At 26.5% G+C, this 19,719-nt stretch overlaps 7 protein-coding genes across 8 annotated transcripts in view; 4 read left to right on the top strand and 3 right to left on the bottom strand.

The window, feature by feature from the left end:
• The first annotated feature begins 516 nt into the window (after nt 1-516).
• On the top strand, nt 517-1,746 carry LOC108553212 (S-adenosylmethionine mitochondrial carrier protein). Its single transcript, XM_017908016.1, has 6 exons — nt 517-546; nt 751-907; nt 989-1,098; nt 1,182-1,422; nt 1,503-1,639; nt 1,723-1,746. Exons 1-6 carry the CDS (start codon nt 517-519, stop codon nt 1,744-1,746), a joined length of 699 nt encoding a protein of 232 aa, XP_017763505.1.
• Nucleotides 1,747-2,110: 364 nt separating this feature from the next.
• Hsdl2 (Hydroxysteroid dehydrogenase like 2) lies at nt 2,111-4,359 on the bottom strand. Its single transcript, XM_017907994.1, has 8 exons — nt 4,171-4,359; nt 3,692-3,855; nt 3,380-3,593; nt 3,109-3,314; nt 2,805-3,002; nt 2,495-2,716; nt 2,286-2,414; nt 2,111-2,223 (listed from the first exon to the last, which is right to left on the bottom strand). Exons 1-8 carry the CDS (start codon nt 4,209-4,211, stop codon nt 2,111-2,113), a joined length of 1,287 nt encoding a protein of 428 aa, XP_017763483.1. The 5' UTR covers nt 4,212-4,359.
• Nucleotides 4,360-4,842: 483 nt separating this feature from the next.
• Nucleotides 4,843-7,120, top strand: LOC108553196 (asparagine synthetase domain-containing protein 1). Its single transcript, XM_017907996.1, has 6 exons — nt 4,843-4,967; nt 5,053-5,253; nt 5,341-6,261; nt 6,345-6,757; nt 6,828-7,009; nt 7,089-7,120. The coding sequence occupies exons 1-5, from the start codon at nt 4,905-4,907 to the stop codon at nt 7,000-7,002; spliced, it is 1,773 nt and encodes a 590-aa protein (XP_017763485.1). The 5' UTR covers nt 4,843-4,904; the 3' UTR covers nt 7,003-7,009; nt 7,089-7,120.
• A 3,173-nt stretch (nt 7,121-10,293) lies between these two features.
• tub (interleukin 1 receptor associated kinase 4 tube) lies at nt 10,294-11,563 on the top strand. Its single transcript, XM_017907965.1, has 3 exons — nt 10,294-10,463; nt 10,581-10,747; nt 10,821-11,563. Exons 1-3 carry the CDS (start codon nt 10,294-10,296, stop codon nt 11,561-11,563), a joined length of 1,080 nt encoding a protein of 359 aa, XP_017763454.1.
• A 502-nt stretch (nt 11,564-12,065) lies between these two features.
• Nucleotides 12,066-14,330, bottom strand: Rbsn-5 (Rabenosyn-5). 2 transcript variants are annotated; one of them, XM_017907978.1, is made up of 8 exons: nt 14,182-14,330; nt 13,881-14,006; nt 13,539-13,679; nt 13,305-13,466; nt 13,145-13,234; nt 12,883-13,063; nt 12,382-12,769; nt 12,066-12,296 (listed from the first exon to the last, which is right to left on the bottom strand). In XM_017907978.1, the coding sequence occupies exons 1-8, from the start codon at nt 14,315-14,317 to the stop codon at nt 12,066-12,068; spliced, it is 1,455 nt and encodes a 484-aa protein (XP_017763467.1). In that variant the 5' UTR covers nt 14,318-14,330. The 2 variants fall into 2 exon arrangements, with proteins under 2 accessions (XP_017763467.1, XP_017763466.1); XM_017907977.1 differs by having other exon boundaries at nt 12,883-13,234.
• Nucleotides 14,331-14,896: 566 nt separating this feature from the next.
• Nucleotides 14,897-16,366, bottom strand: LOC108553170 (poly(ADP-ribose) glycohydrolase ARH3). The gene is given in 9 exon segments (XM_083287407.1): nt 14,897-15,073; nt 15,181-15,275; nt 15,278-15,405; nt 15,490-15,590; nt 15,664-15,758; nt 15,761-15,872; nt 15,957-16,108; nt 16,208-16,306; nt 16,309-16,366. Coding segments are annotated over 9 exon segments (996 nt in total). The 3' UTR covers nt 14,897-14,917.
• A 2,327-nt stretch (nt 16,367-18,693) lies between these two features.
• LOC108553169 (Kv channel-interacting protein 1) overlaps nt 18,694-19,719 on the top strand; it is a 19,646-nt gene continuing 18,620 nt past the window's right edge. The window contains exon 1 of the mRNA XM_017907963.1: nt 18,694-18,737. The gene's annotated coding sequence lies outside the window, so the exon portion shown is untranslated. The remainder of the gene's footprint in view (nt 18,738-19,719) is intronic.

The raw sequence follows: 19,719 nt of genomic DNA, 5'->3' as shown, positions 1-19,719 counted from the left end.
AAATATTAAATTTTATTAATTATTGTAAAATCACATAAAAATTAACAGTATACAAAAGATATATATAAGAAAAAGTAATATTTTATTTTATTTATAATGTATTGTCAAGTTGTATATTGTGAAGAAGATGATTATTCGCATGATTTAAAGTTTAAATAAAATGTAAAGATATAATGAAAAATATCATAACAATGTGTCAAGTATTTAAGTTACATGCGTTATATAGAACCAATGAAACTGTAAATAGTACACTATAAGTTATAATGATATTTTAATTATATGAATACGTAAAAAATTATTGTATTCTTTTTCGATAAATATAAGTAATAAAATATCATTTCAATAATAACATTAGATTAATTTTTAATTATACCGTATATGTTAGGTTAAAATGTTCTCGCATCCATGATTGCTTAAATTGATAATATATGTTTTAAATTGTTCTGTTTGAAATTAATAATAAAAGTATTGATATATTAAATGATTACAAACAGTACATTATTAAAAACAACTGATATGAAATATACTTTTCTTACATCATTAATAGTAAGTAAAAAAGTATTTGTTTTTAAGTACTAAAATATTTGTGAAATATTTGTGGAAAGTTTAATCATAACAGAGTGTATTTTCATATTTTGATGATTAAGATTTTAAGAAAGAACTAAATAACATTTACCATTTAAATTGTAAGCACTTTAAAAATTAGAATTTGCTTTTTATTTAATAATAGTTTAATATTGATTTAAATAGGCTGGCGGATTGGCTGGTACAACTGTTGATGTAATTTTATTTCCATTAGACACATTAAAAACACGTTTACAATCTAAACAAGGATTTATAAAATCAGGAGGATTTGCTAATCTATATAGAGGAATTCTTCCTGTATTAATTGGTTCTGCACCAAGTGGTAAACAGTTATAATGTGAAATAACTTAAAAAAAATCTAAAATACATAAAACTATATAAATTAATTTTTACAATGTTATAGCATCATTATTTTTTGTTACTTACGAAGGTATTAAAAGTATATCAAAATATAAAATATCTGAGAAGCATCATTTTTTTCTTCATATGGGATCAGCATCTTTGGCAGAGATGGTAAATTTTATTAAAAAAGCAAAAAAATAAATAAAATTTTATCAAAGTTTAAAATCTATTAATAAATTATATGATGTAAATAGGTGGCTTGTTCAATAAGAGTACCTATAGAAGTAATAAAACAAAGAAAACAAGTTTCTGTATTGGATAGAAAAGATATTAATTTGAAAATGTTGTATTGTGGCTACTGGAGTACTGTGGCAAGAGACATGCCATTTAGTTTAATACAATTTCCCCTATGGGAGTATTTTAAGAAAGTTTGGAATTTACATATTGATAGAGAAATTCTTCCAATAGAAAGTGCTACATGTGGAGCAATTGCAGGTTTAAAATTTTAGTATTCTACTATAATTTTCTACTATAATAGATGTTATTAATTCAATTAAGTTTATATAACTATTTAGGTGGCATCGCTGCCACTGTTACTAATCCATTAGATGTTATAAAAACACGAATAATGCTTTCACATAGAAATGAGAGTACTTCAGAATTAAAAATATTATATGTGTTGAAAGATATATACAAAAACGAAGGCTTACATGCGTAAGTATTTAAATTTGATTTGCAATTGATAATTTTCCAAACATTGCATTAATTTGACTTCTAAGCTATTAAATTTTATAGGTTGTTTTCTGGTGTATGTCCTAGAATAATGTGGATAACAATAGGAGGATTTATCTTTTTTGGATCTTATGAAGAAATAAAAACTATAGTAACAAAATATTTCACCTCATAGATTCAGAAGAAAGTACAAAATATCAACAATATTTGTAAATATTTTATAAAATACGTAAAAATCTGTTTATTTCTTTATTGTTTACCGTTACAAAATATATTACAAGTATATATAAAAATATATTTTACATTTTCCTTTGTAAACTATATAAATATTTAACATTTATATTTAAAATTAAACTTTGATAAAAATAATAATATTATTAATATGACAATATATTTACTTTAATATGTAAATATGCCAATACTTCCCAAAAAGAAAGAACGTACTTAATTTTTAAAGTTTAGATTTCAAATGATGCATTAATTTTTCCAGTTTCATTGCTTTTTGAAGATCTCCACTGATTTTCAATTTTCCCATCATAAATGCTGATGCAGGTTTCAATTTTCCTAAATAAAAATGATTGTAAATTCATTTTTAATGCATGCAATATGTAAATAAATATAATTACCAGAAAACATTGCAAAAAAGTTTTCAGAATCCATTGTCAATGTAGCATCTGGTAATTGACCAGGTTCTCCTTTACCTACTGAACCTTTACCAGTTTTCAGATCCAAAAACCATGTACCGGCTTCATTACCTGTTAACTTTATATTAACTAAGATTGTTCTAGAATAATCAAAAGAAGATAATATTTAATTTAACCAATTTATATATTACCTTTAACATTGAATTGATATATGGCGTTTGTTTTATTAACAAGCTCGGTATTTAAACTAGCTTGAATAACTGTAAATATCTGGGCAATTTTTTCCTTTGGTTTGTTTGTATCCTGCTTGTTTGTACCCTTTTGCATGTTTTTATATAATGCATAATCATGTATGTCTGATACATCTAAATTTTCTTCTAAGAATAAATCAGGTATCAATTTGTCTTTATTTTCTTAAAACAGAAAAGAAAAAACCATTTAAATAAATTCTTTACATGATATATAGATTTTTAAAAAAATATTGTATCCTACGGAACATACTTGGATTACATGCATAATCAGTAAAATCTGTAATTCCTTCATTTTTTAATATTTCTTCGTCAATTAAAAACTGTCCAGTGATAGATTTGCTGTTTTTGCAAATTAAAGCATATACAGCATCTGCCATTATTTCAGGTTTACGACTATAATTACTTGATTCAGGGCCAGATAACATTTCAATTGCAGCAGTAAAAATAGCTGAAATAATAACGAATTAAACTTTACGGTAATATAGAAAAATTTAAAAAGAGTACTTCTCTTAATAATTAAAAATGAAAATTATGAAGAAAAATAAATAATTTACCAGTCTTTGGCCAGACTGTATTAACAGCAATACCATCATCTTTTAATTCTTCAGCCATACCAAGAGCACACATCGACATTCCAAATTTAGATATGGTATATGCAACATGATTTTTGAACCATATTGGTTTCATACTTAATGGTGGACTGATATTTACTATATGAGGATTTGTGCTTTTTTTTAAATAAGGTATACATACCTTGGACCTTAAAATAAGCATTCCAATATTATCATTTTCAATTAAAATTTCATAAAAAGCTTTTATACTTACACTAAAAATGTTCCCCTAGTATTGATGTTATTCATAAGATCATACTTTTTCATTTCTGTAGATTCTGTTCCTGTTAAAGAAATTGAACTTGCATTATTAATAACAATATCAATACCACCAAATTTGCTAACAGCATTCTCTACTGCAGAAACTACTTGAATTTCATCTCTTACATCTACAACACAGGGAAATGCTTTTCCACCCATTTGCTCAACTGAAATAGATAAATTCCTTAATAAAGAAAATTCAATATATTAGAATTGAGAATAAATAATTAATTGTTATTTTATATCCTGTATTGTTTATAATTACTTTCTTTGGCAGCGGTATATATAGTGCCTGGTAACTTTGGATGTGGTTCTGCAGTCTTAGCTGCAATAACAATATTTGCCCCATCTTTTGCAGCTTTCAAAGCAATACTTTTTCCAATTCCTCTTGATGCCCCAGTAATAAAAATTGTGCGACCCGCAAGTTTTCTATATTAAATATTTGTACAAGATACAATCATTGTATAAGATTGTTGCACCCAGTATACATATTGGATAACAAAAATGTATTAATAGCTGTTAATAATAATATTTATCAATTTATTTCTTGATATTTATAATTAATTTTTGTATAAGTAAAATTTGGTAAGCAAAATTTACAATATAATACATACACAAACAATAAATTAGAACGTGCGATTTCTTTTCTTCTATATCAAAATTAGTTATCAAAATTAATGCAATAAGAAATTTTTTATATCATAGCATAATCTGTTTGATAATTGTTAAATTTATAATACAAACCCTGTATTGATCATATTGCAAATAGATCGAAGAACTGTCATGAACAATACCTACGTCACTATTAGATTATTTATACAACCTAAATAACAATGAATAAATAAAATCTGTTTAAAGGATAAGTAATTGTACTTTGAATGACAGTGTCACAGTCCAATAATGGTTCAATGTTCTATCTATAAATTGAATATATTATCGATGTCTTAAGATAATTATATTTGACAATATGGCGAAAACTCAAGTGAAACAGTGAAACATATTTACACATATATATTTTATTCAAATGAATTTAATTTTTGACTATAATTTCAAATATATTAAAATAAATATTAAACGCAAAAAAAGTACATATTATAAGATATTTTATAATGGAGGTTGAATATTGATATATTTTATAGGGTTTTTATTTGTATGAGCATCATATGTTTAATAAATTTTATATTTCGTTCATATTATATACATAAACAACTACATTTGAATAAAATATGATTAAAAATATATACTTGATAAAAAGTTTATGTTAATGCAATTAATTACCTATTTAGGAATTTCGTCGCCGTTTTTCGACTTAGTTTACTATTAATGATAACAATAAGTAATTTAAAAAATTTTTTTGTACGTCTCTACAGAAAGAGAAGTTTTATAACATTTTATAACAAATTGTATTGTAAAACATTTATAAATTATTTATTTGTAATATAATTATAAATTAAAGTTATATTTATATTGATGAAGCAATGTGTGGAATATTTTGTTGCGTTTCACAAAATCACAAAAGTAGTATAAAAATTTCACATGAGGTACTAATATAAATATATAAAAAGAAAAATTTTAATGAGCAAATTATAGAAAAATTATTTTTAATATTAACTAATGTTTTTTCAGTGGGAAGTTTGCAAAAATTTAGTAAGTGCTCGTGGCCCTGATGGAATACAAGAGAAATTTGAAAATTTAACTCCAAATTGGTTTGGACATTTTGTTGCTTCTGTATTATGGATGCAAGGTTCTAATTTGAGTGAACAACCTCTCATAGATTCTAATGGTAATATTCTTCTTTGGAATGGAGATATTTTTTCTGGAAAGTTGGTAAATAATATCCTCATACATGAATTATTCTATAAATATTGAATGTACTATAAAATCTTATTAAAGTGAAATGTTAATTTATTTTAGGCTCAAGATAATATGTGTGATACTAATGTGCTATTGAATGCTTTGCAGTCATCTTCAAATATACTAACAGTATTTCAAGAAATCCAAGGCCCATATAGCTTTATATATTTTCAAAAATCTAGTAGTCTTCTATATTTTGGGAGAGATATTATAGGGAGACACAGTCTACTTATAAAAATAAATACTGATAAAAATGTTTTAACTTTAACATCAGTTGCCAGTAAAGAAATAAATAAAATCATAGAAATTCCAGCAGTTGGAATTTTTGTTATGAATTTAGCTAATTTGAGAGTAAATCTTGCATGCTATCCATGGAAAGAGCTAGATTTACAATTTACAGATATTATTGAGACATTAGAAACACATTTGGGGGTGGACATTGATATTAAACAAACTATATTAAAACCAGCTACATCAATTTTTTTACATTTACATCCTAGTGTTAAAGATATAGAATATTTAGAGAGTAGTTCTTATTTAGAGAATTCATGTAAAGTATTAGAGTATTTGTTAGAAAATAAAGATATCCATGAAAGAGTAGATCATTTATTACAGCTTCTTTACAAAGCTGTAGAAGTTAGAATAATAAAACAGCCAAAATTCTGTAAAACATGTATTAAATTAGTATTAAACAAAGAAAATGTAGAATGCAATCATTCGAAAATAGGTATATTATTTTCTGGAGGCTTAGATTCTGCTATTTTAACATTAATCGCCGACAAATATGTATCGCAACATGAACCTATCGACTTGATCAATGTTGCATTTGAAAAATCAATTAACACATCTAAGAAATCCAATGCACATAATGCAAAACGAGATATGGAGGACAAGTATGATGTTCCTGATAGGAAAACTGGAAAGCAAACTTTTATAGAACTTTCGAAGATTTGCCAGAGACGAAAATGGAATTTTATTGAAGTAGTTAAATAAATAAAAATATTTTTATGTAACTTTAAAATATGAAAAATCTACTAATAATTAATTTGTATTGATTCTTTCAGGTAAATGTTAGTCAGACGGAATTACAGAAATATCGTTCTTCACGAATTTGTAATTTACTATATCCATTATGTACTGTATTAGATGAAAGCTTAGGTTGTGCTGTGTGGTTTGCAAGTCGTGCGAAAGGTACAATTCATTCGAATCCAAATACATATGAATCTTCGTGTAGAGTACTTCTCTTAGGCATGGGGGCAGATGAGCTGTTTGGTGGATATATGAGACATAGGACGATATTAAAACATAAAGGGTGGGACGCATTAATGCAAGAATTAAATATTGAATTAGATAGAATATCAGAAAGAAATTTAGGCCGCGATGATCGTATTGTATCAGATCATGGAAGGCAATCTAGACTGCCGTATTTAGATGAGAACGTCTTAGAATATGTTCAAAAATTAAAACCATGGGAAAGGTAAATTGACAAAATAAATATAAAATGGAAAATAGATAATGAAACACAATTATTATTCAATTATTGCTAGGTGTTATCCAACAGATAAAATGCCATCAGGCTTAGGAGATAAATTACTTTTACGTTTGGCAGCATATAAACTTGGTTTTCGAAATACTGCTAATTTTCCTAAGAGAGCTTTTCAGTTTGGATCTCGAATTGCTAACAGCAGAGAAAATGCTAAAAGTATATCAGGTCGTTTGTGAAACAATGGTATTTGTAATTTTATTTTGATATTAGTAAATAAAATTTTAAATCACTTATTTAAAATTATTTATTATTTACATTTCAGATATTATTTAATAAAGAATAATACACATACATACATAAATACATACGTATATATATGCAAAATTTCTAAAATCATGATGTTTTTATATAACTACATTTAATAAATTGTGAATTTTATAGTTAAGTGTAATTGAAAAGGACATTAAGACATATAAAACAAAATCAGTGCCTCAAATGAACAAATCACAAAAAGAATTTAATAACTAGTTTCCTGTGAATTTTGAAGAACTAGAATTGTATAAGCATAACAAACAATAAAAATTAAATTATGGTATTTCATTTGTATACTAAATCATTCAGAAGTATTTTTCTAAATTTATTTATGTCTATCTCAAAATTTTTGCATACATTCAATGAGTCTGTGATATATTATACATATTGCAGACTTATGTTTCTTAGACTTTGATATATAAATAAGCACATATTAAATACACAATACAAAATTTATTATTTAAATATTTTATTTTTATTTCCTGTAAAGAAATTCGTGTATAAAATTTTTTAAAAGCAATATTTTTATATGATATGAATGCATATCAAACCTAACAAGAAGAGTTCAAGTCCTTCGAGACACCGATTTAGTTAAAACTTTACAGGTTTATAAATTTCGTCATGCAGTTCAAGAATATATATCATTGTAGCTGCAACCATTCAATAATTCTTGAGATATTTACGATTAAAGTTTTATTACTTCCTTAATTATAAATTTGCTTCCACAGTTTACCAAACGAAGTTGTGGCCTAACGACGACAGTCGAGAATTCCTCTACTGGAGGACCCGGGGTTCGATTCCCGTCCATGATTGGTAGTTTTCTTCGATCTACTTTTTATTTTGTATTCATTTTTCGCCTATGAAAACATTGTAAATAAACAATTGTAAATAAAATTTCTTAATAAACAAACTTATTTTTTACCCCTTCTTATCTTAGTATATATTTATTACAAAATAATAAGAATACTATGCAAGAAAAATAGTTTTCTATAATAATCTTATTTACTACAGAAAGAAAACGAAATATAAATAATCATTAGATACAGGTAATACAAAACCTATCGCTCATGTAAGCATTAATTATTAAATTAATCATTGTATAAGAATGTTGCCTATAATTTTAATTTTGCTTTGCAGCTATAAATGTTCAGGAATTAATTACAGAAACTGGAAAATTTATTAATTTTCTACTGCCGAATTGACTTATTAAGATGTATTAGGAGCACATAATCAGAAGAGGTATCCAGTTCGAATAAAAATTTTACCGCCTGCGATCAGCGCCATCTATGATTTGGGCTCAAAAATCAAGAAAGTGATAGGAATATAGAATAGGTGAGGAGGTCGTCGAAGAGCTCGTCATGTGACAGAATAGGACAGAGAGGGGATAGACAAGGATAGAATGGCTCCGGCAGTGAAAAATTATTAATTACTCAATTTCTGTAAACAATTTGTGAACTTTTATAATTGCATCATAAAGCCAAATCCTTCACGAACTTTCCAAATGAATTTAACTCTAAATTGTTAGTTATTAATTTTTGTTTTATGGCGTCTATGATTTCGCAACGGCGACCATCACGACCTTCCGTGAAAATATTTATTACTAAACGAAACTAGAAGCAAAATGTGATAAAAAGTTATATGAGAAGATTCACAAGGACATTGTTTTTATAATGAGTGCTTAAAGTTTTATAAATTAATTCTTTTTACAGAAATTGAGTAATTAATAATTTTTCACTGCCGGAGCCATTCTATCCTTGTCTATCCCCTCTCTGTCCTATTCTGTCACATGACGAGCTCTTCGACGACCTCCTCACCTATTCTATATTCCTATCACTTTCTTGATTTTTGAGCCCAAATCATAGATGGCGCTGATCGCAGGCGGTAAAATTTTTATTCGAACTGGATACCTCTTCTGATTATGTGCTCCTAATATATCTTAATAAGTCAATTCGGCAGTAGAAAATTAATAAATTTTCCAGTTTCTGTAATTAATTCCTGAACATTTATAGCTGCAAAGCAAAATTAAAATTATAGGCAACATTCTTATACAATGATTAATTTAATAATTAATGCTTAAATGAGCGATAGGTTTTGTATTACCTGTATCTAATGATTATTTATATTTCGTTTTCTTTCTGTAGTAAATAAGATTATTATAGAAAACTATTTTTCTTGCATAGTATTCTTATTATTTTGTAATAAATATATACTAAGATAAGAAGGGGTAAAAAATAAGTTTGTTTATTAAGAAATTTTATTTACAATTGTTTATTTACAATGTTTTCATAGGCGAAAAATGAATACAAAATAAAAAGTAGATCGAAGAAAACTACCAATCATGGACGGGAATCGAACCCCGGGTCCTCCAGTAGAGGAATTCTCGACTGTCGTCGTTAGGCCACAACTTCGTTTGGTAAACTGTGGAAGCAAATTTATAATTAAGGAAGTAATAAAACTTTAATCGTAAATATCTCAAGAATTATTGAATGGTTGCAGCTACAATGATATATATTCTTGAACTGCATGACGAAATTTATAAACCTGTAAAGTTTTAACTAAATCGGTGTCTCGAAGGACTTGAACTCTTCTTGTTAGGTTTGATATGCATTCATATCATATAAAAATATTGCTTTTAAAAAATTTTATACACGAATTTCTTTACAGGAAATAAAAATAAAATATTTAAATAATAAATTTTGTATTGTGTATTTAATATGTGCTTATTTATATATCTTTTGAATTTTTTTTAATTGATACTTTACGTGTGTTATATTTCAGAAATTCCAATTTAAATTGCTTAAATTGTTAAGTTTTTTTTTTATATACACAAGAGACAAATTTGTTGAAAAAAAATAATTTTTAAATTAAAACATTACACATCTTTAATCTTTCTATTTTTATTGTAGATGTAATATTTTAATTTTCGCGGCTGATGATGATTATAAAAAATGGTATTTATTTAACACATGTAAACTGCGAGAAAACATCTGTAAAGTTAAATATTAAAAAAAAAATTAATAATAAATAAGATGTTCGTATTTAATGTATTATACGAATATATTGCGTTGTAAATTAAATATATTCTAAAAGTTCAAATAAAAAGTTTAAAAGTTATTTTCCTGATTTGTTGTACATTTGAGATAGGTTAATTTTCATATTTTCTGCTAAAATTTATGTATGTTTTATAGAAATCATTGCTTCAGACATTTAGCATAATGTCACAAAATAGTGTTTGCTTGAATACGGAATTACGAAAATTAAGACCCGCAGAATTATACAAACTTGGGCAAATATTGAATGTATCGGATTCATGGAAAAAATTAATGGCAATTGTACCAAAGGAAAATGTTTCTAATATTCCTAAATTTAATACTGAACATTTCAGGTTATATAATGATATATAATATATGTCACAATTTTATTATACTTAATAAAAGATGGACTGCATTTTTTTGGTTATATATTATATTTAATTTTCATTAATTATATAAATTTCTTTTAGTATGATTGAGCAAGCTGTACAACAACAAAGAAATGCAGCAGAAATATTTTTATCAGAATGGGGAACAATGGGTAAAAATAGACCAACATTGGGTATTTTGTTAAATCTTTTAGTAAAAGCAGAATTGTTTAGAGCAGCTGATTATGTAGCTGGAGAAATATTAAATGGTATAATAAATAAAATATTGCTACAGAATACATAACTATTATAATTCCAATCTTTTAAAAATTGTTTTCACAGTGGAACTCCCAAAACGACCAAAACGTGGACCAGCAGCACCTATAGATATTTCAGAAAACGTTATAAGAAAATTATTGGAAGTAAGACAGGAACATGAAAACTTTAATTTCAGTGAATCTTTGATATTTGAATTACCTCTCGAAGTTGATGATAATAAAACAATTAATTCTAATCCAATGAACCATGTGATAAATAATAGTTCTTTGGAAAGAAATATGCAATCAACAAAATTAATTTCTTCAAAAGGAAAGCATAATGAAAAGCTGGTAGAAAATAACGATAGAACATTGAATCCAAAAATGTCCGATTTAATGAAATTTAGTAGTGAACAAGATATAGAAGAATGTAAAAAACAAGAACAAATATTTGGACAACAAGAAATATTATCTAATGAATTACCTGTGTTTTTAAATGAATTTGGTCAAACAACTAGACAGGCAGAATTAAATCAGGAAATATTATCGGAGGAACTTCCAATTTTTTTAAATAATAGTGCAATTATGTTAAATAAAACTTTATCTGATTATGAAATAAATAATTCATTGCATTTATCGAATTTGAATATTAATGAAAATGAAATAACTTCTACTGAATTGCCTCAATGTGTTGTTGAACTTTATATAAATAATGTATCTAATTTGAATAATACCGGTGATGTTGAAAATAATGAAAATGTAGTGCAAAATGCAGTAAATTCAGAAGAATTACCAATTACAGTTTTAGAATACAACAAAGATCTTTAATAGTTTTAGGATACAACAGTTTTAAATACAACAAATCTTTTAATTATGATTAATAATTATGTATTCTCCACTCTTTTCTGTTGTGAGAAATATTTTAGTATTATCTATGAATACATACCTTTATATCTTTTAAAAAAATGTTAAGCTTTGATTTAAATAAATTAAATATTTTTTAATATATGCATGGATGTTATTATATAACAAATACATATACTATTATATAAATATTATATTAAAAATTATTTATATTTCTGAATATTAATGTACGTATATAATAATAATTTATTACCAAATAAATGCATTATGAAATATCATAATGAATTTATAATTAAATTTATAAATGCAAAGGAACTTTCAAGGTATATCACATTGTGCAATAATATATGAAATGGATCCAGTGATACATGAAACATTTGATACAATAGAAAGATTTATTAAGCCTTATTAAAAGTGAATAAAGAATACACAATTACCTAGTAAAAAATGCAGATACGTTTATAGCTTATCCATCGCTATTATTACTTTGTTTCATTGTAAAATAGGCGCTTTGAAGCTCTTTAAGATTGTTTTCTAATGTTGCTACTTCATCATATCTGTAATCAGCTCTAGCTTGCTTAATATACGCTCGAAGATTACTCATTTGTTCAATTATAGGATCCATAGAAGATGGCATTATGGGAGTAATGCTAGAAGGACCCCAACCTTGTGATTGATTTAGTACCACTGCATTAGGCTGTTCAAATACAAATAAAACGTTAATAACATTAAATTAAGAATAAACTTCAAACTTTTCTATTTATTTAGTCAATTAGCATTACCTGATTTTCTTTTACAGTAGGTCTAACTTCAAGATTCCACGAATCCTTTTTACGTTGTTCTTTAGATCTCTCTCTTTGTTCTTCCTCCAATTGTCGTTCGTATGCAATTCTAGCTTCTAAACGTCTTTGCCGTTCTTTCTGTAATTCTGCATATCTCTCTTCCGAAGGCAAAGCTTGTACGCTCAGTAGTTCTTCTTTTAAAAATATCATCGCAGACATCCTAACCATATGATGTAATCGAAGTTCTTGATCTTGCGGGGGATTCTCTACACATCTTGTTCCGAGTACTGAAATTCTTTTGCTAATTAAATCTATATTTTCGCCTAATTTTGCGATTTTAATTCTTAAAGCTTGAGCATCTTCTAAATTATATGTAGATTCTCCCTCACTGAAAAACACATTTCTTAACTTTCTACTAGTAATTTTGTACTAGTAATAATATAAAATTGTATATAAATATTATAGCATTATGAATGTCCATTTTATAGTAGGTTTACATACTTTAATGATTCCCACATTTTGTTGTACATTTCCACGTGTTGCGATGCTTCTTTCATATATGCTCTCATCTTATCATAAAATTGACATACTATTGGTTTATCAAAATGTTTTGCTTTTTGTTTTTCTCTTGCATTAAGTAGATTTGCACAATGTGTACAAATTCTGAAATGTTGCTCACTGCCTGTTGAATCGTTAACCAAGGATAGTACACTGTTTAAACTACCACTGGATGGTGACCTCGCCAATTTTGTAAGACCTATACCTGCACGTACTATACGTTCCGTAATTGGTCGTTCAGAGGTAGGAGATACTGCTGAATCATCTTGTACGGATACAGGGCTTGTCATTTTTCCTAATATGTGATAAATTTATATAAAAATTTGTTTTTCCATTCTTTTCTTAATAATTTTGAAAATACCAACTTGCATCTTGTAATGATAGAAATATTGTACAGTTGTGACACATAACAGCTCCACAAAGTCTACAATGGTGTTTTCTTCTTGCAACATGAAAGCTTTTTGCACAAGTAGGGCACAATTTTACATCTTTTTCATCTATCCATGGCACAATAGTGCGTTCATGAACTATTGAAAAAAAAAAAAAAAGATATTAATTTATTTTTATTTATAAAGTGGTAGAAAAAAATATAATTTTACCTTTCCTATCAACTGGATCAGATGGTAAATTGTTCAGTAATTTATCTAATCTTATAAGAAGTTTATTTGTTTCTATAGAATAACGCTCCAATCTCATATTTCTTATATCTTTAAAATATTTTGTATGCGATCTCATTGCACCTAAAAATTTGTAATAGAGAAAACATTTTATATAATTTTCTCACTTATTTATACATCCATAACTCATCTTAAAAAATTTGGGTCAAACTTTCTCAAAAATATTCTAAATAAATTTTTATTATCCTGTTTCATATATCATATAATTTCATTCTTCAATATAAAATTATGTTTGTATCTAATTTTATTTTAATGAATCAATACCTATTTCTTGAGGTCCCCAATTAAGTTCTGGGCTAAGTTGTCTATTAGTTGATGGTATATTATTTGCAAAGGAATCTGACATTTCATCTTGCTTTAAAATTTTCTTTTTAGCCTTGCCAAAAAGATCTAGAATAATAGAATTTTTTGAACTACTTTGTTAATTAAATTGATACATTCATATTTAAAATATAAATTCATATCACCTGAAGTTGTATGAAATATATTATGAATTTTATTCATAACATTTAAATTTAATACACAAATAATGGTTCAAGATAATTATTGGAAGTAAAATTCTCACCTTTAAGCGATTTTAAAATTTCTGGATCATCGTTATGAAAATCCTCAAAATGTTTTGTTAATTGATTAGGTGTTTTGAAATCTGTCATGCATATTGGACAGATAAATCCCTCTAATACTTCTTCGTTGTCGGCCATTATAAAATATAATATTCAGAGAACTTTCACTACCTTTTTTTTATAATTTCTTTCTATTTCATACATGAGACAAGAAATTATTATTAGTCGTCTCTTCGACCGCATACAGATAATATGTTTTCTGAGCGGCCATATTGAAATCTATCAGCTGATAGAAATGTCAAATTTCTTTTGTACATATGTTTAAAATTAGTAAATGTTGCATATATTTATTGAATTATTTGATCGATTTTCAAATTCAAAACTACTTTATTTTAATACAAATTTTGATTGATTAATGTTTAATATTTTATTCCTGAACATAATCTTTCATTATTAGGCAGAAAACATCTAAATACATTATTTAGTCTACATTTAAAAAAACTATTTAAATCAATTGAAATTATTTATTATACAAATTATTTATTTAATAAGTGTACAAATTTATTATTACTAAATGTATATACAAAGATATACATCAATTATACAAATATTTTATGAATAATTTAGTAATAACTAATTACTTAAAAATTATAATTTTAATAGTAATTATATTTTTATTATGTTCTTAAGAAATAAAATGGTTTTTATATTGCACTGTATACAAATAATAGAAAATTTTTATTGCGATACTGATAGTTCGAATAATTTATCTTCTAAAATTCTAAATTCTTCAGAGTTTTTACAATATTGTAAAATTTTTCCTTCGCCATAAAATGCGCCAGCAACTGCCCCAGTTATACTACTAATAGTATCTATATCACCACCTAAACTTATCTGGAAAAAAATTTTGTTTACATCAATAAATTTTGATTATAAGAAAATAATTATTAATATTAACTATAATATATTTGATTTGGAAAAATATAATATATTATACCCACAGCATACTGAATAGCTCTTCTAAAGGGATTTTCTATCTGTATACCTGTAATTGGTTTTTGTGCTCTTAAAAAACAGAATATTGCACTAGGTACATAGCTGCAACAGTATTCCCCAATTTTCGTATTACTTCCTCATTATAAGGCGAGCCTTCACCGTTTTCCGATATTAAAGATTTTACTTCATTTAATTTTATTTTGTATAGTTCTGGTTCTAACAAACCAAAGCTACAAAAAATGAGTACTTCATGAAAGAAGTTATTTTTAAAACTATTTTGTTCTATGTTATAAAATCATACTGTTTTTTTATATTTTCCTACTTGGTCCATTTTATGAATCAAATCATCAATAAAGTCCATAGTATTTAATTCTTCATTAGGGTTTAAATGGAGACTCTGATAAATTGCTGATACCTTTAAAGTAATAAAAATATAAGTAAGAAAATTGTCATGAATGCAAATAATATAATATTTTAAATATAATTACTTGTAAAATAGTACCATTTATTCCAAGGATGTGTGTATAGGTAATTTGAGTCACTTTTTTAACTAAATCTAAAAGTTTATCATAATTTTGATAACAATAGATGCAATTCTGAATGCTCCAACATTTCCTGATGAACCTTGACCATCAAATAGTTCTTTAGCTAGACTTACAATGTCTGTATATCCTTTTTTCTGTAATTTTTAAAGTATCTTTAAAAATATTGGAATCTTAGAGTTAATTTTAATGTGAATATTATAATATATTAATAGATTATAACATATTTAATATTATACCATTACAACATTCATTCCATAGCTTTGATTAGACTCTTTATAATTTTCAACAAACTGTTTAGCATCATAAACATCTAATTCTTTCTGTTTAACCAAAGATTTGGCCAAGGAATAAGTCACTGCAGAATCGTCTATGAACTGCATGATAGTTCCTATAAAATTAAAAGAACATTTCATATTAAAATCACATAAAAGTAAAATACAATTACTTCTACAGTTCACATTTCAAATTACGGATTTTTAAAAATTACTTTTATATTTTGGACCCTCCTCTTTAACAATTAATGTTTGTAAAAGTACTTCTAAAGAATTTGTAAACTCTCTTTGGAAATAGTGAGAGGCACCGATGGGACACGGACCATTGATCTACGAAATTTACTTCTTTATAATGTCAAATCTATCTTCGCCATAACCTTCTTGATATGACAAGAAGCACTTGCAACTCCTTTAATTAAATTTGAAGATATGTAAATACTTTAATGCAGAAAAGTTTAAAGAACTGTTAAATATTACATTAAAAATATCTAAATTAGTTAAATAAATAGTGATAAAAATAACATAAATATCTATAAAGTTATAGATACATATTTAAATATATGTATAATAGGTTATGTACTTGTACGTTAAGATGTCTCTGCTTGTAAGTATATAAGAGAAATACAAAATAAAAATTCGGTTGATATAAATAATTAATGTTGTGTGTTAAATAATTATATTGAATTAGGAAAATTAATTCGATTAAATTAAAGTAGATATTAAATAAGTATAGATTTAATGCATATAAATTGAAAGCAAAATTGAGACAAACTTTTTATTCTCATAAAGAACTACTCTAAGAACATTAACTTCATATTAATAATACATGTTCAATGTATTAATCGTATTACTATTTTCCAAAATAATGTTTATGTAATTACAGTATATTGCATATTAAAAATATGAACATACATTGATAATTAGTAATTTTGTAAATTAATTTTTATAATACTAGAAATAACAGTTATTCCAGTATTTCGATAAAAATAAAATTTATCTAATGTAAAAAATTAAGACCAAAAAATATGCAAATTTTTTATTCTTTATGATTTCTTTTATAAAATTAAACCGTTTATAATGTATTTCCTAACATATTGTTTAAGCTGGATTTGTTTAATATCCAATCTAAATTTTAAATTAATATAATATTTTTTGCTTTTGTCATTTTAAAACTAACACTTGATTCCATCGAGAATGTTTCCATATATCAAATTTTCATAAATGCTTGATTTTTCATTTTCGTGTCTATAATTCAAGGGACAACGAAAACCAAAAGAGAATTTAATGAATTTATTATTAGTAACTAAAATAGCGTGCATTGCATGCTAAACAAGTTTTATTAGTGTTAAATGTTAGATGTCAGGAGAAAATTACTTTTCAATATTTATTAAAATTATTAATAAATCGTGTGGATGTGTATATTCCACTGATATTGAACTAAACAATTATTTGTTCATGAAAAAGAGGAATGTAACGGAGAAAAAACTTTTTTAATCACTTGAGATATCTTAAATAAAGAAGTAATTTATCTGCTCTAATATCGTGTGCCATTATAAAGATTGTCGAATTTGATTTCGATCCTCTGTTATTCTAAAAAATCGATTCAATCTTTTTTTTTGAAGAAAAATATTTTTATATATATATATATAAAATAATTAAAAAATGTATTTGTATCCTTTTGTGATGGATTTATACGATAATCAGCTTTTCCATAACATTTTACAAAAAGGTACATAAATTTAAACTATCAAAGATCAGAAATTATAAAAGATGTTAGAATTTTAAATCACTTGTAATGTTAGAAATTTATTTGACCGTCTCCATTGTTTCTTAAAAATACTATATATTTTTCTAATTATTAATATAAGTTTCTGTGAATTAAAATAACATTAAGCAAATTATATTATATTTACAAAAATCAATGTTTTCTATATGTAATAATTAACAGATATAATAAAAATTTAAAAAGAGTAGTTTAAAAATAGGGGAGATTTGATTACTTTGGCCTAATATACAGTTATTTTCTCATGTACTACCACATTAAACCATTTGTCAATATTTTGAAATTTACAAAAATGCAAGAAATCTCTCAACAATGTAACTAAATCATCGAACGAAAGTGGTATTAAATACTTCAAATCTCACTACAACTAAAATTTCAAAAGATACAGAATTATACAAAACCATTTTTTCGGTTCTTAATACTCACGTTTCTCCCCACCACTGTCCACCCTTCTACAGTTTTCACAACACAACGTATATTGCTCGTAATGTGGAAAAAGACAAATGGAGAGACAAAGGAGGGCAAGCGAGCAGTCAGAGGAGCAACAGAAAGAAGCTAACTCGTTAAGGGTAGTTTCCGTCGTGGGGAAGGATCGTATGGGGCGAGAAAGAAGGAGGGCGACGATTGGGCGGGGCAGAGGATGCGTGGTCCGCTTTAACCCGGCCACATCCAGTCTGCCGCCGACTGCGTAGTTGCGCAGTGTCGCCGTTGAGCGTTGTGTGTACCACTGGAAGAGGATATAAACGGTATGCCGGTTCACGGGCTAGCCTGACTCTTTCTCCGGTCCTTCGTGAAACATTGCATTTCTTCCTTGATTACGGTCGTTCACCTTTCACTCCAGCGTGCTCGCACTATCCTTTGAAACTTCACTGTTTTCCTGCTGTGGTCTTCTTTGGTCGCCACCTTATCATTCTGATCGAATTTCCAGCAAGGTGGCTGACCCTTCTTCTGCACGGAGAAACGTAAGCGATTCCTCTGTTATCTTGCCGCCGGGGCTATTGCCATTCGCGTGTTTCGGTAAACCGAGGGAACTGCACTCCGTGATTGGTAGATAGGTTCCTGGAGAGGTTAAACGGATGCTGTGTGTTTTGAGTTGACTCCTTGATAGCTTTCAAACTTGTTATTTCTTTGAATATGGAGTGTTGAATAAGACAGTTAAATGAAGCTCAATTGATTATCGAAAATCGAGAGTTAAATAGATCCGTAATAATTTATTTTAATAATTGAAGTTATAAATAGATATAATCGAGATAAGCATAAAGAATATAGTCTCCAGATAAGTAGTCCCTTTTATATATTTTATATTCAATTTATAATCAAATTTAACGGTGTATTTCCATCAAAACTGCTGCACGCTTCTTATCCAATGTAAAACCGATTAATTTTCAATGGTAAGAAACGATTTTAAAGTTTTTGGGAACGAAATTTCATTTTCAAAATTAATGATTAAATTCTGGCTGAGTGTTACGTAATATTGTTTTACTGTGCATCCTATTGTAATAAATTGCTTTTTGCCTTTATCGTCTTTTGCAAGAGATGTTTTATACTCATTCAAGCGATTTCTGTAGCCTGACACGATTTATTTATGTAGTACAACCTGTATCTCGAACAAAATAATCTGAAGCAATATTTCAAGAACTATTGTATTTCATTAATTTAAAACAAGAAATGGTTTACAGCTGAGAACAAATTGAAACTTCGAGGAGTAATAGTAGTAATATCCCCAATGAAGGTACACGTAGCTGGTTGAAATATTTAAACAAGTTTAAACATAGAGCCATTCGCATTGAGCATCCTTTCACTGGCTTTGACCAACGTACAAGGATATTGAACTTTTTAATTACAGTAGTCAATGATAATGTATGTCATTAACTGGCGGTTAGTATTATATTCTTTATATATTTATTTAATTATTTATATATTTCTTATTTCATTCATATAATT

This window comes from Eufriesea mexicana, unplaced genomic scaffold (genome assembly GCF_001483705.2).
Source record: "Eufriesea mexicana isolate 0111107269 unplaced genomic scaffold, ASM148370v2 scaffold9538, whole genome shotgun sequence".
NCBI lineage: Eukaryota > Metazoa > Arthropoda > Insecta > Hymenoptera > Apidae > Eufriesea > Eufriesea mexicana.
Note: the sequence above shows the minus strand (reverse complement) of the source record. Positions and strands in the feature narration are given on the sequence as shown.